The sequence below is a fragment of the Elephas maximus genome, chromosome 1 (assembly GCF_024166365.1).
Source record: "Elephas maximus indicus isolate mEleMax1 chromosome 1, mEleMax1 primary haplotype, whole genome shotgun sequence".
Classification (NCBI taxonomy): Eukaryota; Metazoa; Chordata; class Mammalia; order Proboscidea; family Elephantidae; genus Elephas; species Elephas maximus.
Window position 1 is genome coordinate 146,796,571 of NC_064819.1, and position 26,455 is coordinate 146,823,025.

At 34.9% G+C, this 26,455-nt stretch overlaps 1 protein-coding gene across 4 annotated transcripts in view; it reads left to right on the forward strand.

Annotated features, from left to right (window-relative positions):
* Nucleotides 1-26,455, forward strand: part of DOP1A (DOP1 leucine zipper like protein A) — a 106,265-nt gene that overhangs the window by 45,184 nt on the left and 34,626 nt on the right. For 3 of the 4 annotated variants that reach the window (XM_049896219.1, XM_049896209.1, XM_049896200.1), the window contains 10 exons: nt 1,323-1,421; nt 5,435-5,534; nt 6,818-6,927; nt 7,909-8,017; nt 9,132-9,252; nt 10,733-10,852; nt 12,555-12,669; nt 13,397-13,630; nt 18,124-18,742; nt 22,473-22,747. In XM_049896219.1, coding sequence (XP_049752176.1) covers nt 1,323-1,421; nt 5,435-5,534; nt 6,818-6,927; nt 7,909-8,017; nt 9,132-9,252; nt 10,733-10,852; nt 12,555-12,669; nt 13,397-13,630; nt 18,124-18,742; nt 22,473-22,747 — 1,902 coding nt within the window. The other variant, XM_049896228.1, reaches the window with a different exon arrangement.

Genomic DNA, 26,455 nt, shown 5'->3' on the forward strand with positions numbered 1-26,455 from the left:
TGAAGTCCAGTTCATCTTTTTTTTTTTTTTTCTTTTGTTGCTTGTGCTTTGAGGGTTGTATCTAAGAAACCATTGTCTAATCCAAGGTCATGAAGATTTACTCCTACATTTTTTTTCCTAGTAAATGCTTAATTTTATAAGAAACTGCTTAAACTATTTTCCAAAGTGGCTGTACCATTTTTATGCAGAGTCTTAAATATACTATTGTATTTCCTTTTCATGACTTAATAGAAGTTTTAAACTAATTAGTATTTTATTTCTTCAAAAAGCAAATGACATACTGGAAAAATACTTGCAGCACATCACTCAAAGGACTGATCTAATATTCAAGGAGGTACAATAAATACATATTAATAATTAGGCAGAAAAATGAATTTGAACAAATGAAGAAAATAAAAATAATTCGAACATATGAAAAAAATGCTCAACATTACTCATAATAAGAAAAATAAAAATGTAAACTACACCAAGATACCATTTTCTGTTTATCAGATTGGCATATATATACGTGTGTGTGTGTGTGTGTGTGGTGTGTGTGTGTGTGTGTGTGTGTTCTGATGAGCATGTGGGGAAACAAATTGTCACACATTGCTAGTGGGAATATGAATGGTTATAATCTTAATAGAAAGCACTATTTCAACTGCAGATAGTGAAAACAGTATTTAAGTTGCAATTGCATATACTCCATGACCTGGCAATTCTACTTCTTGAGATTTATCTTACAGATGTTCATTATATATTTATAGCATATTTATAAATGCAGCTTTATTTATAGTAATGTTTGGAAACATTATAAATGTCCATCACTAGGAACATAGTTAAATAAATTAGAGTTCCTCTATGAAATTAAATACTTTGGCCATAAGAAAAAATGAAGCTCTTTATATAATGATAAGAAAAATTCTCTAAAGTATGTTCTTAGATTAAAAAAAAAAAAAAAGCAAGGTACAGAACAGTATGGTCAATGTGGTACTTTTTATGAGAAAGACAGGACTTGGGACACATGAATGTGTATTTTTATTTGTATTTACAAAAAATGTTCACTGGTGACACTGCAAAAGGGAGATTGGGTAGTTCGGAAATGGAGGTGGGAGAGAGCCTTTTCACTGTACACCCTTTAGTTCTTGTGAATATTTGTACCATCATACTGTATTTTCCTAATTAAATATACATTCATTAAATGTGTATTTGTGTATACATTTAATTATAAGATGCCGAGATGTATACTTTGGTACACTGGAGAAAGTAAAGAATTGTTACATTTTCATTGCAAATTTTCACAGTGTCATAGGTGATAGATGGTAAAGGCTCTCTAATTTCAGGTAGAAGCAGTAAGTACTTCGGTACAGGACTCAAGTGTACTTGTACAGAGAAGCACACTGGACCTCATACTCTTCTGTTTTCCATTCCACATGAGTCAGGTAAAACATTAATGATGATACTAATATAAGGCATTCTTAGGAAAATCATAGAATCATGATGTATAGTTCTTTTTTAAAGGCATGTATGTTGTATTTTTTTTCAAGAAATGGGATTGGTGAAAAAATTGAAGAAAAAGGTTAATTGACTTGAATAAGAATATGGTAATTGGAATAGACTGTTTCATACCTTTAAAAAAATTCTAGAGCTTACCTATACAAAAGTAAGTAGTCAGTGTAAGCTCTAAGCCAGCCAAGACTCTGATACCCAGACCTTTCTACCCAGTCATCATGTGTCCTAATATCATCTTGTCTTGCTTTGGTGATTGTGGGAGGTATGTCAGATCCTTAGTCAAGTTGACTGCCGAATATTTAGTGACAGTCTATAGTACTTTTCTTACAGATGAGAGCCACTGACTTGACAAATCACAAATGACGTGTTTCATTGATGGAACTTAATTTAATCAGCTTCTGCATTATCTAAAGAAGTGATCTAAATTCCTTTGCATTCGGAATCCTTGATGAAGAGTGCTTTAGAGCACCAGTGTGTTAGCGTTCAGAATGGTAGAACCAAATACCTGATGAGTAATGAGATACAGAGCATTTATACCTTGGAAAAGTAAGTTTATTTTTAAAAAAGGAATTAACAGAAAAAACTACAACAGTAGTTAATAGATAACAATAGTGAATTTTATAATGACATGCCATGCTCACATTTTTCTGTATTTATTCTATTTAAAATTTAATTATTACTTCAAGAATTTAACACTCCATTGCCTATACTGTCCCTAGTTAGAGCAAAACCAAAAAACCAAACCAAACCTGTCACGATCGAGCTGATTCTGACTCAGCGACCCTTTAGGACAGAGTAGAACTGCCCCTCCAAAGAGTGGCTGGTGGATTCGAACTGCTGACTTTTTGGTTAGCAACTGAGCTCTTAAGCCACTGTGCCACCAGATGGGGCATCAGTCAACCCCAATTTCCGTTTTGAGACTTTCTGAAGAAGAATATGCCCCAAAAATGTATGTGCCCACAAAGCCTAAAATACTATCTGACCCTTTACCAAAAAAGTTTGCTGACTTCTGCTTTTGAACTTTTTCATTGTTTTCTTACCTTCCAAACTTTCAATGTTATTAGTCCCTTAGTGGGTTGATAGGTCCCTCAACAAGTCCCAAGGATAAGTCATGGTACACTTAAATTGGGAAGAACTTAATTTGTAATCTAGCTAGACCAGTGTTTCTCATCCTTTTTTCAGCCTGTACTTAAGTACTTTCTTTCTCCACCTTCTCTGCATTCCTACTAGCTAAAAATTTCTCAGGAGTTGCCTTCCATAGCTTGTATTATGAAAACAATAACTATTTTGAATGTTTTCTGAAAGCACACACCCTGCCCAGACCCAATTCTGGTACACTTTCTCCCATTACTGTGCCAAATTATCATATTACCTGAGGGGGAGAAAAATCATGACATAGTCATCTTTGTTTCCCAGTTTTCCTTCTTTTCAAGTCCTGTATATAATAGACTCTTAGAATTTTTTTTAAGAGTCTATTATATACAGGACTTGTCTTAAAAAAAAAAAATTTTTTTTTTAAGTTAATTGTAATATGTAACTTAACAGAGACTTCATTACTTGTCCTGCAAGAGTGAATACTGGTAGAACTTCAGCAGAGTGTGCACAGACTGTTAGACTCCTTTTACATGTATCATGGAAAGGTGATCCTGATCGCTAGATCTTTGAGATTATAATAGTATTCTTGCCATATTAGAAATGGGTGGTGATTTCAATAGAAATCAAGAAGTGACTTACGGTTTTCTTAAGAGTAGTTTTTCTCCCAAAATAAGATTGGGAGACATTTGTATTTTTTTTTAAGTCTTGTACCAATATCTATAATCTACATATCTGATGTTGCATAGAAAGATCAGCAGCTCTCAAATGCCTGGGTTTCAGGACCTCCAACTCACACACACACATGCATGCGCACACACACACACAAAATTAGGGAGAAGAGTAGCATATTTTTGCAAATCTCTTTAATTTCCTGCTTAATAGTGGAGACGGAAGAATTCTCTTATATGCTTCTGCATTCAATTTGTTGTGATCTGTTCTGGTTCAAGTATATGAAAAAATATGACTTCATACTGCTGTAGTTGGAAAAGGGAGGAGTATTTTTGGTAGTTTTAAGTTAAAAATACATTATCTTCTTTGATACTACATGAAAACTTGACAAGCCATAGTTTCTTAAAAATTAGTTGCAATATGGAATCTGAAACATATCAGTGACCTCTTCATAGTTTGTTTCATTAAAAATCCGTCTTGTATTTGGAATGGATCTTTTACACATGTATGATTTTGCAACATCATGATTGGTTATTTGGAAAATACTGGTTTACTGAGTTATGTAGATCTTCCAAAGGTTGACACATTTCATTACATAATATCAAACAATCACATTTATTATTATCCCGACTGATCACACCAGTAAAGTTTTTCAAGTATCAGGAAACCTTCAAGCCCCATATTGGGAAGTTTCCAAGCTAACACAATTTAATTCAATACAATTTTAGGTCAAATACAAGTTTTCCAGATTTTTTCTCTTGAAGCTTGCCTTTTATCATTGAAAAGATTAATGTTAATTGTTTTCTTTGAAGTGACAGGTCTACTGTGTTTATTTTTTGAGAAAATGTCTACCAAGTGCCCAAGTATGAATCATCATAGTCTGTCAGTCATTTTTCCAAAGTATTATCTGAAAAAAAAAAAAAAGCTGGTAATTCAGCTTACAACTCAGACAGTTGTCTAAATATTTTTCCTTGAGACAACTATCATATCAAATAATAAAGTGCTTATTTATGTGTATAAATGCTTTTCTTTGAGATAACTATCATATAAAATAAAGGGTTTGCTTATATGTACTTCCCATTTCATTACATAAATATTAAAAAGACTTGTTCTTGAGGGTCAATATTTAACAAAAGAAATTTTTACTGTTTCGAAGCAACATCCTTAAGTGAAACTAGCTTTTTTCCTTTTTTTTTTTTAACTGCAAATCCTTGGCAGTAAAGAATACAATGACTGTGAGTACAATGGGTGCTGCTGCTGTGCTACCGTTTTTTCATGCTGAAGAACCAGCAGTTTTACCCACCATTGCTTTTAAATGATCAGAAGAAATGTAAACACAGTCCTGCCAATAATCCAAAAAATAAAAAAAGACAAAATAATATCTTGGTGTTGTTATGAAAGTAGTTTCTACCTTGTGGACCTCCTAAAGGGTCTTGGAGAATTACCTAGATTAATAGGAGATATTTGTGTTTAGATGAGTGAATATAATTTGTCAGCTGTTGATGACCTGTGTTCTGTAATATGTCGGTTATTTCTCTAAGATTCCTTTAAAAAGAATTATCTGGGTGAATCCCTTTCTAATCCTGTCAAGAAGTATGGTGTAGTATAATAAAGTTCACTGGTGTATGATTAAGGAGAGGTCAGTTCTCCATCTAGCTGGGCCACTAACTAGGCATTTGAATTTACCTAAGCAAATTATTTTAACCTCCAGTTTAAAGTTCTTTATCCTATCCAATAGTAGAAAGTCTGTCACAAAACAAAGAAACTGGAACAAGGCAGCCCACATACAAGAAAATTATGCCCCAGAGCAAAATGGGAAAATATTAAGATTTGTTAAAGCTGCATGATGAAGAGATGAGAGTTAATTATATTTTCTGCACCTCCCTATATGTTTGAAACACTACAAGTTAAAAAATTATTTAAAAAGGAGAAATGAAGAATTTGGAATTGACGAGGATAGTGAACTTCTAAGGAGTTTACGGTCAATCGACAGCACTATGAATGTGAAAGACTAAAGGCTTAATTTTCTTAGATGAAGATAATGTTCTAGACAAGTACTTTATAAACCCTAAAGTTCTGAACGTATTTCAAGGTATTATTTTTTAAAGAGGAAAGAAATTAATGTATTTTATGTGTTTTTATATGTGATTAAGGATAGCTGCATTCCTAACTTTTTCAGGCCACTCGACCAGATATGGTCAGGATTTTGTCAGCAGCTCTTCATGTAGTACTAAGGAGGGATATGTCCTTGAACCGAAGACTTTATGCATGGCTTCTTGGTAGGTGTGTGGTGTGTGTGGTCATAGCTGGGAATAGTATGGAGGAAAATTTGCCATACATAATTATTTCCAAGTTGTGTGTATGTCCAAAATGAAGAAACTCAGCTTGCTTAAATGAACAATAAAAATATAAGCAATGCTGTGTATTTTACAAGGAAATCTCAAAATTTTCTTAGTCAAAGAGGCTGTTTGAATCCATATGGTCATATTCCCTTTGATAAGGTTTTTTTCCCCTTACATGCTCAGGTTGTTATTCTGTGAGTAAGTAGACAAAGAAGGATAAATTAACAATCAAAATAATGACATAACTTAAAATGCTTCAAAGTCACCAAAGGAATAATCAGAACCAGAGTCAAAATTAAACTGGTACACTCTCACAGGGCTTCGAACAAGTTCTGCCCAGTTCAGTAATGGCTGAGTAAGTGAAATCAGAACAAACATGAATTTTAAAAATTTGGGTGAACTGGAATGATAACCGAAACGGGAAAAATTACAAGTAGAAGCCCTGCTAGAAACTTAATCTCACTCTTAGAAAACAAGGGCAGTGTACGTATTGCATAGTAACCAAATCTCTTGCCCCGTGAATTTTGAACAGAGTCAAAACAGCATACCCTGCTTAAAGATGGCAGCCAACCTCACTGCTTTGAATGTGTGTCGCTCTCCACAGTCCTGTTAGTAATCCAGTCTCACACATCAGGCTCCTGAAAGGGCTCACTGTGCCTCTTCTAAGTCTCGCATTCCAAGGCTTCAACCTGTAATTCTTCCCATCCCAATTATAGTTCCAGAACCCCCAAATTGTAGCGATTCAGATCTCTTCTAGTTTTACTTCATTGGCCTTGACTCAGCTGGTTCAAACAGGTTCGAAGCCCTGCTATCTCACACATGGTACCAGTCTTCTATTCAGGCAATAAAACGTTCTGTACACTTTGGTCTTTCATACTTCTTGTGAGTGATTGCCCTGTCTTCATAACTCTTTACCACCGAGAGTGAGAGAGGACAAATAAAACTTAATCTTGGATCTTCTGAGTATTCAGTTATTTCACTGTTTTGAAAGATTGAAAAAACAGGATGATTCTGGAAGAATACTACGATACTCACTTATATGTTGAATTGGTTTCCCTTTATTAAACTATCTAAAATGATCTCTCTTGCTGACATTGAATGGGCTACAAATTGGTAAGTGTTTAGTGCTGTTTTTGAGATATTTGCTGTTTTGGCATATTTAAGGAACAACGGTTTTGAGAATTATATTTTAATTTATTTTGCAATTTGTTTCCATGGAGGTTTTGATAACAATGGTGCTGTCATAGGACCCAGAAGCACAAGACACAGTAATCCTGAAGAACATGCCACTTATTATTTCACTACCTTTTCAAAAGAATTGTTGGTCCAGGTAATGAATAGTTTCATTTTAACTCTATGGTTACTCACTGGCCACTAGAGTTTCTGAAAAAGTGTAAGACAAAGTCCTGCCTTAATTGAATTCACAGTTTGAAGGGATAGAGACAAGACCCACAAATTTCCTAAGAATAACTATAATAAACTAATGACTGAAATCAAGTAAGTAATTATAAGCCAGACCTACTTCCCTGTAAGGCCAGAGTTGCTTGTTTTTTCTTTTGTTTTGCTTTGATTTTGTTGGTGTTTTTACATTGTTGTTTTCATCACATTATTAAAATATAGTTGCAGCTTCTCACCTGTCTGCCCTATGAATGTTGGAGGTTTTCCAAAAGTGGATCAGGACTTGTGTTATTTACTCTGAGACCCCAGAGAAATTTAGGCTACAACAGGAATGTAAATGTGATAGAATGGCTATTGTGATGGAAATGTTAAAATGACCCATATATTTATTTCATCTTATTTTTAATTCAATTATTTATTCAAAACATCTCAAAATAAACTGAGAAAAATATATGGTATCTGAAGCATTTTAAAATGAATACAATTATAAGAATATAGTTAGTTTGGACTCCCTAGTGGGAAAATAATTTCATAATAGCAGATATTGCCATGATGTTGTGGCTTGCTTTAGGACATGTTGATCATCTTAAATAAAAATATCTTCATCTTGTAGGCAAAAAAATAAGTCATGAATATTTTTTTTTTCTAGATTTTCTTCTACTCTTTCATTTGTTCCAGAGAAAACTTAAGCACTATTTTCTTCTCTCAAGATAGAGGAATATAACATTCTTTTCCTACCGTAGGAAGAATGCCAACCTTAAAGAAAGGGCTTCAGAAAAGCAGTAGGGGATGTAAATCTCCATTACATATGATTGCATTTAAAAAATATTTTTGCTTAAGAAAAAGCATGTGAATCTGTTTACTTAAATGACTAGTCTACTATTGTTTTTCTTTTGTTGTTTGTTTTTTTAAGGCAATGGTGGGGATCTTACAAGTGAATGGATTTGGAGAAGAGAGCACACTAATGCAGGACCTAAAACCATTTCGGATTCTAATCAGTTTACTGGACAAACCTGAGCTAGGTAATATGTACTATTCTAGGGCGTATGGTCACTCCTGGTTGTTTTGTATTATTTCATAATAAAAATGAGAAGACAAGTCACTACTTAGAAAATTGCTAAATTTTGAGGTAGCCTTTAAACACAAGTTCTCAACATTTTCTTGCCTAAAATTTACTCTAGAAAGTTAAGATAAAGGTGTAATATCCAACCTGTATGTTATCATGTATCTACCCTGTATTACATTACATAGCAGAGGATTTAAACTATCTAAGGTTTTCTTAATCCTGTTTAAATTATGAAATTGAAATGTTTATAATCTGTCATGACTATATTTCACAGAATCAAAGGACTTGAACAAAAAACAAAAAGTATTTGAGTTACATCCCTCAGCTTCCTTCCCTATATCCCCTTTGTTCTGTGTGTTTTCCCTCCACTGTGTGTTTCTCATATATTAGATCTATTTGGAAGTTAGTTACGGTGCCTGAGACAAAAATTAAAATACTAGCAACCATGAAATGAAATCATAAAGTATGTAACTTTAGCAAATGTTTTAACAAATATGTTTGTCTTCTTAGAAACTCTTAAAATAGAAATGAAAAATTTTAAATATAAAAGTAACTTAAGCTGAGTTATATCAATGGCTTTGAGAGTTTATTTACCTATTAAATGGTAAAGTTGATGCTCAGGAAATTTTTTTTTTTTTTTAGGAAATAAGCAATAAAGTCTGGCCTTGTGCATTTTAACATTATTTAAATTAATTAACAGGAGTAGTAATACAAGTAACATTTATTAAATTCTCATTGTATTCCAGCAACTGTGCTAAATACCTTACAAATATTTTTCCTAACCCTTGCAGTAACCCTGTAAGTTTGGTATTATTATCCTGTAGATGAGGAAACTAAAGCTCAGAGAAGTTAAATACTTCTGATTCTATAATTTCTATTATGTCAACCTATACTTTCAAAATAAACATTTGTTCAGTTATTTACTATCATCTCAACATGGGTGAATTAGTTAGGTTCTGGAAAAAAATTTTTTTTTTTTAAATTTAAAGTATCCTTTAATTGGACCAATTGTCAGATAATCATGATTTGCTAATGCTAATTAATTCTTGCCTTAAATTTGTATATTTTAGGACCTGTAATTCTAGAAGATGTCCTGATTGAAGTGTTTAGAACATTATATTCCCAATGCAAAGCAGAACTGGATCTTCAGATGGAGCCACCCTTTAGCAAGGATCATGCTCAGTTAAGCAGGTGGATTACCGAAAAAAAAAACCATGACATAAAGATGTCTTTACTTATTATAAAGTAGACACTATTATTCACTTAATATAACTTAAAGTCATAGTGATAACTAGGCATCTTACTCTATGAAGTTTGTGCTCTGTGTAAACGCAGTATAAAACCTCTCTGTGCTTTGGTAATATGAACCGTGATTTGTAATTAAGAGTGATAAATGCACTGTCTTTTAAACAGGTGCTGAGAGCACTAACTGCCACATGTCAGTTAAACAGGTTACTGGACCTGTTTGTTTATATGGGCTTGTCAATCTTGGCGACTTGACATACTCGGGAGACAAAATCATAGATCAGAAGACTCAAGTGAACCAAAGGGCACTGAGTGTTCTTTAAAGAATATTTTTTTAATCAAGTTATAGTTGTTTCTTCTTTCAAGTATATTTCTTTTCTGAATGCCTGGGGCAAATCATGTGATAATTAGCATAGCCTATTTCCTAAATCAGTGATACATGCTAGCAACGTCTTTTCTTCTCTAATATAAGCAGACCACTGCTTTTCCATTCTTATCCATCATTACAATATGACAAAGCTTCCAATTCCTTTTACATAATTTACATTTTATCTGTGGTTCCTTGATGAGACTTTGGAGATACCCTGGATGTTCCTAAAACTTACTTTTTATGTATTGAAACATTTTAAGGCAGTTTTTTATTTCTGATAAATATGATCCCATGTATTTTTTTTTGTTTTAAAAGTTAATGTTGACTAACTTGGTACCGTAATTTATTCTGTACTCTGCTTGAGGAATTGTATTGTCCTATGCAATATTTATCTTTTCTGCTGTGACATACTAGTTGCATTGACAAAACCTCATTATATGTAAAAATTGTGTTAATGGTTAGGAATGATGGGTGGGAAAGGTAGATGGGTAGGTAATATAAAGGGGTTCCAATTTAAAATAATAGTTATTTTTTTCCTGATGGAATTTTAGTAAAAATGCTTATTTAGAATGATAGTTTTTTTTATTAGTTTTGCTTTTCAAGCTAAGAAAATTATTTGATTGAAACTGGCCAAATTTAACTTTTCTTGAGCAAATCCTGAATGGAACAGGAAAGCAAACCAAATTCTGTGACAATCAAGGCTGCCAAAATCAAATCACTACTCAATTTATATTTGCCAAGGGAAATAAAAGAATGTGATATCAAATTAATAGCCACAAACTCAAATAAAGAAACTTCTTTTGCAAGGGACACAGCTGTTTTTTCTTATGCAAGGCTAATTTTTTATCTTGATCATACATTTGAGTTATGAAAATCAGATTTGGGAAAATGACTGTATATATAAAGAAATAGAAGAGTAGCAGTGGATAAGCATTTTTTGTTGCAATATTATTTAAAATGTTTTCTAGCAACTACCTAGGAACATATATAGCCCTATAACATTGCACTTAAATTTAAGTTTGAAAAAAGTAAATGTTTTTCTTTTCTTTTTTTTAGTAAATTAAGGGAAAACAAGAAAACAGCAGAGTTGATTAAAACTGCCAACCTTCTGTTTAATTCCTTTGAGCCTTATTATATGTGGGATTATGTTGCACGTTGGTTTGAAGAATGTTGTAGGTATGTTAAACTGTTTAATTCATTTTGATTTAATAATATCTAAAGTTAACTTTTTTTTTAATGTTCTTAAGTCTAATGAAAAGAATATTCTTTTATACATTCTACTGCTACTGAGAACTGCTAATTATATAATAGCCATAATCAGGCTCTACTTTGTCACTCTAGGATATAGAATCATTGATTAAATAATCTTAGAAATGGAAAGGAGTTTAGAGATGAGTTTTTCAGTCACCAGCATAGATGGAAGGTTTTCTTGTTGTGTCTGCTGCTTAGCACACTTTTTCAAAAGGATTTACACTTTGAGTAAGAAAAAACACCTTGGTCACTCTTGTGCTTTTAAAGCCATAGAAATAGCCCATGTTGTCACTGATGAGTAGATAAAAACTCTTCACCCTTTAGAACCTAAAGCCTAAAATATAATCTGAAAACCTTAGGATACTAGTGAACCTGAGTGTAATCTCTGCCTAGATTCTAGGTCAGATCTTACCAGAGCCAGATTAACCTCTCAGGCCTTGGGGCCATGTAATCAGAAGTAAGCTACTACCCCACTTCACTGATCTTGTACTATCTCATGAATATTTTAAAATATAAACCTTGATGATATATATTAGTCCCTTAATGATTTGGGAAGTTGCTTGCTTACTCATTCAGCAGCAAAATTGAATACCCAGTTTCAAAGCACTATGCTAGGTATATAGACCGTCCCTGTCTTCAGAGACCTTACAGTGGGAACAAGTAAGGCGTGTACATATATATTCCTAGTACTAAATTTAAAATTACAGATATTTTAATAGGGAGATTAAAATATGATAGGAATGCAGAACAAATTATCAATGTCCTTTTGCCCTAGTTTATGTTTCTGCCTTCATTTCTACATTCACAAACGCACACCCTTCTTTAGAACCTGGACTATACCCTGAACACACATTAATCTTCATGCTGCTGGGCCCTCACTCATGCTATTCTTTCTAAAGTACTCTTTTCCCTTGCCTATCTGCTAAGGTCCTATATCCAGGTCACCTGCCTTTCAGTAGCCTCCATGACTCCCTCAAATCAGAATCAACTCCTCCCACACTGTCACATTGTTACATTTATTTCTTTATATGCTAATATTTCTTGCTGGGCAGGAAGTATGTCATATTCTTACTCAACTCTGTGTCTTCAGAGTATAGAGCGATGTATGGTCATATAGGATTAGTATGTTGGAGGAATGATCTACCTGGATCAGAAGAAGCTTCCTTGAGGAGGTAACATTGATCCCAGACCTTGACGGACAAATGCACTATGAATATGAAAGAATGAAGCTGGGGGAGAGTAACAGTCCAGGAGGAGAATTGGTATGAGCAAAGGCCCTGAGATGGAAATCAAGGAACAAACAATCCATTTTAAATAGGACATGATATCTGTAGTGGGAGAAGTGGGAAATGCGTTCCAAAAAGTGAGATGCATCCAGAAGATGGATGAAGATGCCTAGTAGGTGCTTAGAAATGTAGGATGGGGCTTTCAGGAGAGGCTAAGCCTAGGAATCTTGCTTTGGAAATTTCTACACAGAAGAGCATCCAGGAAGAAATGGAGTGTTCATCACAGAAACATTATTGTGTGTGTCCCAGTGTTGAATTAGCTTTCATTAGAAAGACAGTGATGTCACATGTATCCATATCACTTGATAGCATACTTGATAAAGTGAATTTTGTCCTTCTAGGAGGACACTGCACGCCAGACTTCAAATTGGGCCTGGAGATAGTAATGAGTCATCTGAGTTACAGCTGATCAATTTCTGCTTACTGGTGGATTTTTTGTTGGATATAGTTTCCTTGGTAAGGCCACCTTGGTAAGGCCACCTTGGTAAAAACATTGAGGGAATCTAAAAACATAGTTCAACACACTTAATGTTGGAAAAAAATGTCATCTTCAAGTAAAATTCCATTGTTGAAATAAATTTATTTTTTCCTTTTATCATAGCTTTTTTCATGAAATTTTGCAAGGGTTTTGTCATCTGACATATATGTATAATACATACACAAGTGTCATATAATACATGGATTATATGTCATAATTGCATGTTATAAAATCTGGAATGTTTAGTGTGTAGTGATCTAATGGCTGCATTTGTATTGCTTAATGATTCTGTCTGTTAAATGAAGACTTTTGGAAATCTTCTCCCCTTACGTTTTCTCTCCTCAATTCTCTGCTTTCTCATTTTGAAGCCTACTAGAAGTATGAGGGTGCTGTGTCAGGTATGACATTCAGCCTGTTTTGTTTTTAACTGATTGTATTCACTTTCGTAATATTATAATTTCAATAATGTAACAGATAAAACTGGGGCTCTTTCATAATATATCCTTTGAAATACTTAAATTGGGAATAGAAATTTTGTAAGTCATTAATAATAAAATGACTATACAGTGTTAATTAAGAGCATGATACATATAAAACATTGCAGATGAGTACAATTACTGCCTTATTTACAGATTTAAAAATAACTGGAATAGTAGAACTAGTTACACATTGTTTAAACTTTTCTCATTCCACTTTTATTTTCAGGAGACTTACATTGAAATTCAGACAGAACACTTGCCTCAGTTGCTGCTCAGGATGATTTCAGCACTGACAAGCCATCTCCAGACATTGCACTTGTCTGAACTCACGGATTCACTCAGGCTCTGCTCAAAGATCCTTAGCAAGGTTCAACCTCCACTATTATCTGCTGGCACAGGGGGCGTGCTGCAGTTCCCAAATGTGCAGAAGAACTCAGTCAAAGAATGGGAAGACAAAAAGGTAATGTTAGCTATGGTGTTTTTGTATCAGGCCAGTTGTATTTCTTCAGAGCACAATAGATTCTAGATGAAGTCACTTATGTGTAAGTATTTAAATATTAGTAAAAACCTTTCTTAGGTCCAAGTATTGTGCAGTAGCCCAAATTGTAGGCTTTTGGCTGTAATGCAGTTTAACTGTGCATATCAGAACTTTCCAATAGAAATAAATGCAAGCAACATATGTCACTTTAATGTTTTAGTAGTCATGTTAGAAAAAAAAGGTGAAATTAATTTTACTGTATTTTACTTAATATAGTATTTCCAATTATTATTGTTTCGACATGTAATCAATATAAAAAAATCAGTGAGCTGTTTTACATTTTTTGTACTGCCTTCAAAACCCAGTGTGTAATTTATACTTTTAGCATGTTTCCATTCAAATGCTAAATTTTTATCATAAATACTTAATCTGTATTTATATTTCATAAAATTTACAGTCAGAAAAATAGATTCACAGACCTAAGTTGTTCTAAGCATACTAATAGCTAAATTGAGTGTTAATTTTTTTTTGATTTAATTAATGTTGAATAAAATTTAAAATTCAGCCACATTTCAAGTGCTCAGTAGCCATATGTGACTGGTGGCTACCATATTGGACAGCAGGTCTAGATCTAAAGTTCACTGTCCTTTTCACATACACTAAAATTTTGGCATGCTTTTCTTTAAATCCAGAATCTTTTTATCCTCTACAGTCTTCAAGATGCTTAATGCTTTCCTTACAATGTTGAATAAATGAAACTATAATAAGAATTCTAATATCTAGTTCCAGTAGCACACTTAAACACCTGTGAAACACCTATGTAAAAATCAAGAATTTAGAAGTTTTTGGTTTTGTAATACTAAAATATTTTAGTAAATATGCTGAATGTAATTATATGATAATTACATTGAATTTAGGCTAAGTTCCACAATGTAAAGATTTTAAAATTTCTAGAGTATTTAGAGTATTAGATTCTGTTCCCTAAGTCCCAGGATTGAATAGTTGCCCTTACTTTTTTTTTTTTTTTAGTTGGCTTTATTTTTTTCAGGCACACAAATGTAGTGTCAGGATGCTCTCATATAACCTTTTTCCTCAGGTATTAATCGGAAAGCTTTTTTCTTGATCCTTCATATATGAAGTGAACATTACTGACCGTCAGTCAATCTAAATTATACGCCAGGATTATCCTACATACGCTAAAACCAGTCTCTCTTATTTTCCTTTTATTCTGCTCATTATTTATATGCAATACATAGTCTCCACTATTGCTGAGAAATTTGGTTTGTTATGCTGTTTTCTCCTAATTTATGCTGCTAAGATCTTCTTAGAAATAAAATTAGAATGAGTATTAGCTGCTCTGGAACCTTTGGTTTTTATTTGAACGAGATTAATGGAAATAGGGGAAGGACCTTAGCATTCTCTCAATAATATATTCAAATATGTGGATATTTATTATGTAGAAAACACCTGGAGGCCCTTTTTGATGGTTATGGTAAGGTGATGGGAACATCCATTCATGTTAAATGAAGGCCAATTAGATAATATACTTTTTTTCTTTTTTAAAATTAATGGTTTCATTCACTTTAGAGTTAATTAACCTTAGTATGCTTTTCTCACTCTCTTTGGTTTTCTTATATGCTCTTAGGGTTTATATGTTCTCTCCTATTCTTTACTGAAATACAATAGTATGATCTTCTCTGAGATGTCTGAAAATTGATTATATTTATAAGATGAAGGTGTTTTCCATATCCCTGTTTTTGAACGTATAAGTGAAAGAATCAGTCTTTAAAAAAATGTAAATATTATTTTGGCTGTATGCAGTTAGAGTGTTTTTATAAAATTAGTGTGATGGATCGCTATACCCACATGCCTAATGCATGTTATTTCTTTCAGGAATTATCAGAAAGACATTTTTAACATAAAAAAAAATCTGAAGCATACTTATGTAATATAGATCTTACAACTAAATTTTATAAATGTATAGAAGTTCAACTGAGTTTATAGCTTCTTTTTATTAATATAGTATTTTCCATTGTTTTTATGATCCTTATGTTAAATGTATTAATACAGAAAACGCCATATAGTTGTAAGTTAATGACAGTGTTACCATTTGGATAAGTTCTTTTTAATGTATTGTGCAAGATTTACACGGTCACTAAACTTTCAAAGGAGAAAACTTCATGATTAAGTTTTAATTCTGACTATAGCCACCTCTAAACTTTGCATTATAATACGATAAATTCTCATACTGTTTTGATACACTGGTATGCTATGGTGAAAAGAGCATGAAGTTTAGAATCGCCTCACTTGAGCTCTTCTGTTAACTACTAAACTTATCTACTATAACCATGGACAAGTTTTTTTTTTTTTTTTTTTTAACTCCCTGTGCCTCAGTTTTCTTACCTTTAAAATAGAGAAAACAACCTCTCTTTATTCAGTACCCACTCTGCACAAAACCAAACCTGTTGCTGTGGAGTCGATTCTGACTCACCACAACCTCGTAGGACAGAGCAGAACTGCCCCATAGCGTTTCCAAGGAGTAGTTGGTGGATTCAAACTGGCGACCTTTTAGTTAGCAGTTGCGCTCTTAACCGCTGCATCACCAGAGCTCCATCCCATTCTGTGTAAGACACTGGATATCCAGTGGTGAACAAGACATAGCCCTTGCCCTTCTCAACCTTTTCATTCAGGTTGCAGAGAGATATATTAAACAACTAATTGCACATTTAATTATAGTTATAATAAATGTACAAAGAAAGAGTAATAGGAATATGGAAAGTAGGCTACCTGACCTAGACTGAATGTCAAGGGAGGCCTTGTTGAGGAAGGAATGTATGAGTGGAGTCATAGAGGAATTGCTGGGATGAGGAAGGTGGGAGTAGGAAAAAAAGAGCACTTGACAGAGAAAGGAACATTCACAAAGGCTCTAGGCAGGAAGGAGCGCTGTGCAGACAGTGAAGGGGAGATGCGGTTACATAGACAGAAGTGAGACGGACTTACTCACTACACTAAGGCTTCTATTCTTTATCTTAGGATCAGTGGGAAGACACAGAAGGGAAAAAGGCAAGTGACATAATCGTATTTGTATATTAGGAAAATTACTCTGGCCGCAGTGTGCAGTATGGATCTGAGAATCAGAAAATGGATATGGGGAGACCTGCAGTAGTGCAGGTGAGAGGTGATAACTTATGCCAACAAGATGGGGGTGGAGGCGAAGACAGAAATGGATGGATTAATGAGGAAAGATCAGTAGGATTTAGGAATGAATTGGTAGGAGTAATGAGTGATCACCAACATTTACTGAGTGTTAAGTGCCAGGCACTTTATATGTATACTGTGTTACTTAATCTTCATAGCAACTGTAATCCCTTACAGTTGTCTCAGTTTTACAGATAAGGAAAATGAGGATTGGAGAGGTTAAATAACTTGGCAAGCATCACACAGCTAGTAAGTGGCAGAGTCCTCACTCTTAACCACCATACTAAAGTGGATGTGTAGGGGGAGAAGGAAGGAGAGGAGAGGTCGAAAAGGTACTAAGAATGAATCCTAGGTTTCTGTCTTCCAGACTTGATGAATGGTGGTGTCATTCACTGAAGTAAGGAACAATGGCTGAGGCCAGGCTTTGGGCAGCAGATCATTTAGTTCATATATTAATAAGATTACTTTTCAGTGAAACATTCAAATTATATAAATAAATTAGACTGTGGCACAATAACCTAAGGACGTCATGATATGTACAACTTTTGTTTACTTAAACTAAGCCAGAAAATATACTTAATAACTTGTCCTATCATTATTATAGGAAGGGAATTATTAATCCATTCCAGCTCTAACCCAGTGGCTGGCTGGTTTAATATTTTAATTAATTGTCTCTTCCCCTCTAGATTTTAAACCTTTCTTTTTATTCCTAGTACCTAAAACAGTGTCTGGCACAGAGTATGAATTCAGTAACAGTTCACTGAAAGAGTGTTAGATTAATAGTGAACATTTAGTACTTTATACTTTTCAGATAAAAATTTCACATTAATGTGGTCCTGAACAGATGACCTATTAGATTTTACCTAGTTCCTAAATTTCGTTTTAACCTTACAAGTCTCATTCCTTGCATTGTTTAGATGTTAGGAAAATGATTTCATGAAGTGAATTGAATAAATTGTTAGTTACTGAAAACATGGGTATAGATCCTAGAGATTTGTAAATATAAATATTTTTGCCCTCAAAAACCTAACCTTATGCTATGCATGTGATGAATAATAAATGCTTGGTGAACTGGTAGTAATATATTCATTAAAACCAATCAATGTTTCCTATTGATTATTATAAACATATACATCAGTATAGAAGCTGTTTTGGAGATTTGACAGAATGTACAGATTAAGTTGCGATTAATCTAAAATTTACTTTTTTCAAAAGGTGGCTGTTTTTAATTGTATAACTTTAGCTACTCAGCTGTTTGCTTTTTTAATCTCTACCAGGTATCATCGGTTTCTCTTGAAAATCCTACTGAAGTGTTTGAAGATGGAGAAAATCCACCAAGTAGTCGATCATCAGAGAGTGGATTCACTGAGTTTATACAGTATCAGGCAGACCGAACCGATGACATTGACAGAGAACTGAGTGAGGGGCAGGGGACAGCTGCCATCCCAATTGGTAGCACATCTTCCGAGACAGAAACAGCATCCACTGTGGGATCTGAAGAAACCATCATCCAGGCCTCTTCCAGAGTTAGTGAGGGGACAGCGACGCGAAGTGGGAAGACAGCCCAGAAGACTGCAATGCAGTGCTGCCTGGAGTATGTTCAACAGTTTCTAACCAGACTTATCAACCTCTATATCATTCAGAGTAACTCTTTGTCTCAGCTTTTGGCTACGGAGCAACAGGATCTCAGTAGAGAGCAAGGAGAGACTTCAAAATGGGACAGAGATTCGCATGGAGATGTGAAAGAGAGAAACATTGGTAAAGAAAAAAATTCAAAAGAATACCTTTCTGCCTTCCTTGCTGCCTGTCAGCTCTTTCTGGAGTGCTCAAGTTTCCCAGTTTACATTGCTGAGGGGAACCATACATCAGAGTTGCATTCTGAAAAATCAGAGACTGGTAAGGTCTTTTCTGTTTTGTTTACATTTAAATATTTTCTGTGGCATACTATTCGTTTTTTAAAAAGAAAAGCACAAGGATATTAAAACTAGGATATGAAAACTTTTTAGTCAGTGATTTTTAAAAAGTGTATTTTAATTTGGAGAATTTTTTTTAAAGAAATACTGCCATTATGATATGTTGGAAGGGTTTATGATTTTGATGTCTTTAACAGTTGACTGGCAAGTGAGCAGAAGCTAAGGAAATTAACTCCTTTCTCTGGAGGAAAGTAATACAACATTTAGATCTGCTGGTTTCCTTTTGGGTTTCCTTTTATATGGCTAGTGTCATATATGTCTGCCTTTATTTAAATTTTTTATATGCACATGTTTCATATGGTTAAACCAGGGTTGATGTGGCCAATAAAACTTCTGACATTGCTAGCACAAAATAAGCTTGTTTAGTGAAATGTATACTTTTTAAGGACTTTTTGTTAACATTGGTGATTTGACCACAAAAATCTTTTATATGTCCAAAGAAATATAATCAAAAATAAACATAATCAAAAATAAAAGCCATGCAGTAGGATTAGGGGGAATGCTTGTTAGGTCAAGTGGAAAATGACAGACCTAAATATTTGCTAATAATGAATACAAAGATTAAAAAGCTGGAAAAGATAAGTACTAAACCATTAGCAGTGGTTTGGATGAGATTAAGTTAAAGGAAAATTGAGAAAGAATAGGGTTGGTAAACTGTTGGCACTGCAGTTCCTGCTTGCCTAGCTATAGAAGGCCTTTTTCTTTCCCTGTCTTCTCCACCTCCAGCATCTACCCGGACTTGGGAGTAAGAATCCTCCCTCTTAAACTGGAGACAGGCAAGTATCAGAGTCTGATAACCAAACCAAAACCTGTTGCCATCAAGTCAGTTCCGACTCATAGCGACCCTATAGGACGATAGAGATTCAAAAAGCCTTTGGGGCTTAAATTTACTGTTTTTGAAAATTGTTATGAACTTCTACCAAACTTGTTGTTAGGTGTCGTTGGGTTGTTTCCAACTCATAGCAACCATATGTATGACAGAATGAAACATTGCCTGTTCCCACTCCATCCTCACAATTGTTGCTATGTTTGAGCCCATTGTTGCAACCACTATGTCAATCCATCTCATTGAAGGTCTTCCTCTTTTTTGCTGATCCTCTACTTTACGAAGCATGATGTCCTTCTCCAGGGAATGGTCCCTCCTGATAATATGTCCAAAGTACGTGAGACAAAGTCTTGCCATCCTCACTTCCAAGGAGTATTCTGGCTGTACTTCTTCCAAGACAGAGCTATTAATTCTTCCATGGTATAGTCAGTATTCTTCACCAACACCATAATTCAAAAATATCAGTTTTTCTTCGGTCTTTTGTATTTATTATCCAGCTTTCACATGCATATGGGATGATTGAAAATACCATGGCTTGGGTCAGGCACACCTTAGTCCTCGAGTGACACTTTACTTTTTAACACTTTAAAGAGATCTTTTGCAGCAGACTTGCACAATGTAATAATACATCCAAGCTTAAAAGTAATAAATTATGAAAATAAGTACACGCCCCCTTTCCAGAATGTTCAAAATAAAGTTGGTATGTCAGTTGCTAATATGGATAAATTTTCCTTTGTATCCTTATGTTGTAGCTAAAATATCAGAAAAATTCCACTATTTGATATACGTATTCATATAAATGATGATACGTGCTTTAAAAAGATCCTTTAATTCTAAAGGTAGTTTAGGAGACTTGCTGCTAATATCTGAATTTTAAAGCAAAAAGGTTACAGTCAAATATATTTAAATAATCTGCAACGTAATTGTTTTGATGAAGACATTAAGGATAGAACAAAATAAGGAAGTTATAATAGTCAAATGATTTTGTACAACATATATGGTTGCATATATATAAGAATGTTGATTTCTGAATATGCACGTAAAAGTGTCCCCTTTCCACTGAATACATTGGATGGATCATTGGAAATTTTCAAGTTCCTTTTTTAGTTTATAATTTTCTTTTTAAAATTGCATATGCAGAAGGTTTTAACTGAATGACAGGGATGCTATTATGTTAATACTCATGTCAATTAGAGAATTTTTTCAAATATTCCACATTTGAAATTTTGGTTTCCTTAAAACAAAACAAAAAAAAGGCTTTCTCTGTTTGGCTGTACTTACGCTGTGGCAAACACATTTTAGCAGTTGTTTTCTGTTGTCTTATTGTTGACTTTTGTGTATAAGTTTCCATAGTGCTTTTAATAATGTGCATTATTGAATTTTTGGTTTATTAAGATTATTATTGTAATGTAAAATGTCATATTTTATTCAGTTATTAATGTAATATTTACATTTTATAAGAATAAAATGTAAATATCAGTAGTCAATTATGTTCCATGAAATACTTAAAATCCCATTGCATAATAGTTCACAGTAATTATATAACCTTTAAAATAAAGCTAAAGTATAATTCTTTTTTTTCAAGGAAAAAACAATGCCCAGGATGTAATGTGTAATTTTATTACTACTTTTTTTATATGTAGTTGCAACTGAGGCAATAAGCTCTGACCAGTCTGAGTGGTCTAGTATGATAGCCACACATAGGCCCATGTGGCTGTTTAAACTTAAAGTGATTAAAATTAGATAAAAGTTGAGTGCCTCAGTCACACACACCACGTTTCAAGTGCTCGATCCTTCATCACAGAAAGTTGTGAACAGTGCTGCTTTGCAAGTCAGCATTCTCATTTGTCTTCTGATCATCACTCTCTGGCTTAAGTGTATCCCAGCCTTAAGTTTTCACTACTGTCTTTCGTATACCCAATAGTTTTTTGTAATTCCCATAGCATGCCGTATAGCAGTGTTTCTCAAACTGAATCATGACCAATCTTTGGGTATGGAATTAGTTTAGCAGAAGGGAAAATATCAGAATACAAATGTCTAAGTATTGTTTCTTGAAACTTTTGTTTCACGTTCACTTACATGTGTGTTAGGGCCCCATGAAAGCAGGGTATGATTATGCAGTTAAGAAGTTTGACAAGCATTACCTGTACTATGCCACTTGCATTCTCCTCTCATGCTATTTTTTATGCACCTAGGATACTCTTCTCTTTTTCAACTTCCTCCTTTTCCAGTAACTTATGCTAACATTTCAAAGCACATCTGTTCCCTAAATTCTTCTCTGACCTTTTCCTTCACTGAAGTTACCTCTCCTTTTCTGAGTTGTATCACACCATTGCACTTCTCTTACAGTGTACATATACTCTAACTCATTGAGTGTTTTATTTCTTTTTACAGATATAACATCACTTTTCTATTAGGTTGAGACCTTCAGTGTAGGATTATATTTTATTCACTTTGCATCCCCCTTTCTCAGCCCTGCCACTGTGCCCTGGATGTTGTAGTTGTTCAAAAAGTATCTGTTGAGTGGATTGACTAAATGATTGCCTTCAACCAGCAGAGCAGTGAACACTATATAATGTTTGTTGATTAGTATACGGTTTTCTGGGATAGGAAAAAAAATTATATGGCTTGGGATAATGAATTTCTTGTTGCAGCTTTATTTTCTTAAAGCTGTAGATGGGATGAGAAACTATGTTGTTGTTTTTTTCTTAGCAGATCAAGGCCTAAAGGTAAGCAGAGTTGCTTCGTTTTCTTAAATTAACTTAGAAGTTAGAGCGCGTGTGAAATGTTTAGCGTGAAGAACTCTGCTTTTTTTCTTTTGTTTCAGACTGTGAACAGGTGCAGCCTCCACTCTGGCTCCAGACTCTGATGAGTGCTTGCAGCCAAGCAAGTGATTTTAGTGTTCAGAGTGTTGCTATTTCACTAGTGATGGACCTGATAGGATTAACTCAGTCTGTGGCCATGGTTGCTGGGGAAAATGTCAACAGCGTAGAGCCTGCACAACCCCTAAGTCCAAACCAGGGAAGAGTAGCTGTGGTTATTAGACCACCCCTTACTCAAGGCAATCTGAGATACATAGCTGAGAAGACTGAATTTTTCAAGGTAAGTACTGAAAATACATACATGACTAAGATAATCAGTACATGTGAAATACCCGACCTAGTTAGCTTAACACAGATTTTAAACATGATAATCAAGCTAAATATAATGTTTCTGTATAGTTGACAGTAGTGGGTTTTTGGGTATAGAAAAGGAAGCCACATTTGACATGTACTGCTTTGCCCATTTTGTCCCCAGTTTTGTGAGGGAGAGAAACGTGAGGATGAGGGGGAGTATTAGGGTAAAGAAAGGCAAGTGTTAGGGCATTGAGGCCACGGAGGAAATAATTTCACCTAAAGTGAAGAAGAAAGCTCATTTATACAGTGGAACTTCTATCCAGATGAAGTGTATTATGATACTTTTCCTAGTCATAGAGTAAACCTCAGCTATTCAAAACTCCCAGGAAGTTTTTCTGACAATCCAGATTGTCTGATTATCATCTGTGGTATACGATGTCACTCAGAAAAAATGCCGTCTTTGATTTCTACCACAATGGTACAGATAGTACCCTTTACGTAGAAAGAACATCAAGTATATTTGGATTGTTGTTGTTGTTGTTGTTAGGTGCCGTCGAGTCGGTTGCGACTCAACAGCGACCCTATGCACAATAGAACGAAACACTGCCTGGTCCTGCACCATCCTTACAATCATTGTTATGCTTGAGCTCATTGTTGCAGCCACTGTGTCAGTCCACCTTGTTGAGGGTCTTCCTCTTTTCCGCTGACCCTGTACTCTGCCAAGCATGATGCCCTTCTCCAGGGACTGATCCCTCCTGACAACATGTCCAAAGTATGTAAGATGCAGTTTTGCCATCCTTGACTCTAAGGAGCATTCTGGCTGCACTTCTTCCAAGGCAGAATTGTTCGTTCTTTTGGCAGTTCAAGGTATATTCAATATTCTTCGCCAACACCACAATTCAAAAGCGTCAACTCTTCTTCGGTCTTCCTTATTCATTGTCCAGCTTTCACATGCATATGATGTGATTGAAAATACCATGGCTTGGATCAGGCGCACCTTAGTTTTCAGGGTGACATCTTTGCTCTTCCACACTTTGAAGAGGTCTTTTGCAGCAGATTTGCCCAATGCAATGCGTCTTTTGATTTCTTGACTGCTGCTTCCATGGCTGTTGATTGTGGAGCCAAGTAAAATGAAATCCTTGACAACTTCAGTCTTTTCTCTGTTTATCATGATGTTGTTTATTGGTCCAGTTGTGAGGATTTTTGTTTTCTTTATGCTGCGGTGTAATCCATACTGAAGGCTGTGGTCTTTGATCTTCATTAGTAAGTGCTTCAGGTCCTCTTCACTTTCAGCAAGCAAAACTGGCCTGAATTTCTGTCAGTTCCCTATTGATATACTGCCGAAGCCATTTTTGAATGATCTTCAGCAAAATTTTGCTTGCATGTGATATTAATGATATTGTTCTATAATTTCCACATTCGGTTGGATCACCTTTCTTGGGAATAGGCATAAATATGGATCTCTTTTAGTCAGTTGGCCAGGAAGCTGTCTTCCATATTTCTTGGCATAGACGAGTGAGCACCTCCAGCGCTGCATCAGTTTGTTGAAACACCTCAATTGATATTCCATCAATTCCTGGAGCCTTGTTTTTCACCAATGCCTTCAGAGCGGCTTGGACTTCTTCCTTCAGTACCATCGGTTCCTGATCATATGCCACCTCTTGAAATGGTTGAATATCGACTAATTCTTTTTGGTATAATGACTCTGTGTATTCCTTCCATCTTTTTTTGATGCTTCCCGCGTCGTTTAATATTTTCCCCATGGAATCCTTCACTGTTGCAACCCGAGGGTTGAATTTTTTCTTTAGTTCTTTCAGCTTGAGAAACGCCGATCGTGTTCTTCCCTTTTGCTTTTCCATCTCCAGTTCTCTGCACATGTCATTATAATACTTTACTTTGTCTTCTCGAGCTACCCTTTGAAATCCTCTATTCAGTTCTTTTACTTCATGAATTCTTCCTTTTGCTTTACCTGCTCGACACTCGAGAGCAAGTTTCAGAGTCTCCTCTGGCATCCATCTTGGTCTTTTCTTTCTTTCCTCTCTTTTCAGTGACCTCTTGCTTTCTTCATGGATGATGTCCTTGATGTCATTCCACAACTCGTCTGATCTTCAGTCACTAGTGTTCAATGCGTCAATCTATTCTTGAGATGGTCTCTAAATTCAGGTGGGATATAGTCAAGGTCATATTTTGGCTCTCGTGGACTTGCTCGGATTTTCTTCAGTTTCAGCTTGAACTTGCATATGAGCAATTGATGGTCTGTTCCATAGTCAGCCCCTGGCCTTGTTCTGACTGATGATATTGAGCTTTTCCGTCGTCTTTTTCCACAGATGTAGTCAATTTGATTTCTGTGTGTTCCATCTGGCAAGGTCCATGTGTATAGTCACCATTTATGTTGGTGAAAGAAGGTATTTGCAATGAAGCCATTGGTCTTGCAAAATTCTATCGTTCGATCTCTGGCATTGTTTCTGTCACCAAGGCCATATTTTCCAACTACTGATCCTTCTTCTTCGTTTCCAACTTTTGCATTCCAATCACCAGTAATTATCAATGCATCTTGATTGCATGTTCGATCAATTTCAGACTGTAGCAGCTGATAAAAATCTTCTACTTCTTCATCTTTGGCCCTATTGGTTCGTGCGTAAATTTGAGTAATAGTCGTATTAACTGGTCTTCCTTGTAGGCGTATGGATATTATCCTACCACTGACAGTGTTGTACTCCAGGATAGATCTTGAAACGTTCTTTTTGACGATGAATGCAACACCATTCCTCTTCGAGTTGTCATTCCCAGCATAGTAGACTATGTGATTGTCCGATTCAAAATGGCCAATACCAGTCCATTTCAGCTCACTAATGCCTAGGATATCGATGTTTACACATTCCATTTCATTTTTGACGATTTCCAATTTTCCTAGATTTGTACTTCGTACATTTCAGGTTCCGATTATTAATGGATGTTTGCAGCTGTTTCTTCTCATTTTGAGTCGTGCCACATCAGCAAATGAAAGTCCCGAAATTTTTACTCCATCGTCATCGTTAAGGTCGACTCTGCTTTGAGGAGGCAGTTCTTCCCCAGTCATCTTTTGAGTGCCTTCCAACCTGGGGAACTCATCTTCCAGCACTATATCAGACAGTGTTCCACTGCTATTCATAAAGTTTTCACTGGCTAAAGCTTTTTAGAAGTAGACTGCCGGGTCCTTCTTCCTAGTCTGTCTTAGTCTGAAACCTGTCCTCCATGGGTGACCCTGCTGGTATCTGAATACTGGTGGCATATCTTCCAGTATCACAGTAACACACAAGCCCCCAGAGTACGACAAACTGACAGACACATGGGGGATATTTGGATTATATTACAAATATTACAAATAGTTTTTTATACATAAAAAAATTTCTTTTAATCTGATTTGCAGTCATAGTGCCCCTCTAGCTATTTCTTCCTGCTAGCTTACAGTTGGTTTCCATAATTTTGTAATGGTTAACCCTGAAGATTGTTTCATTTTTATTAATGCTGTCATACATCATCAAGAGCTTTGTTGACAATATAGCATACATATGCCTTTATTATAAAAGTCTTAAATCTTGGATATTTGGACTATGAATTATATTTTGCTCTGAAACATAGACCTGTAAACATTAAATTGCATTCAGTGTGGGATTTGTATCCCATTAAGGATAGTGTAGTCCAGCATCACTTT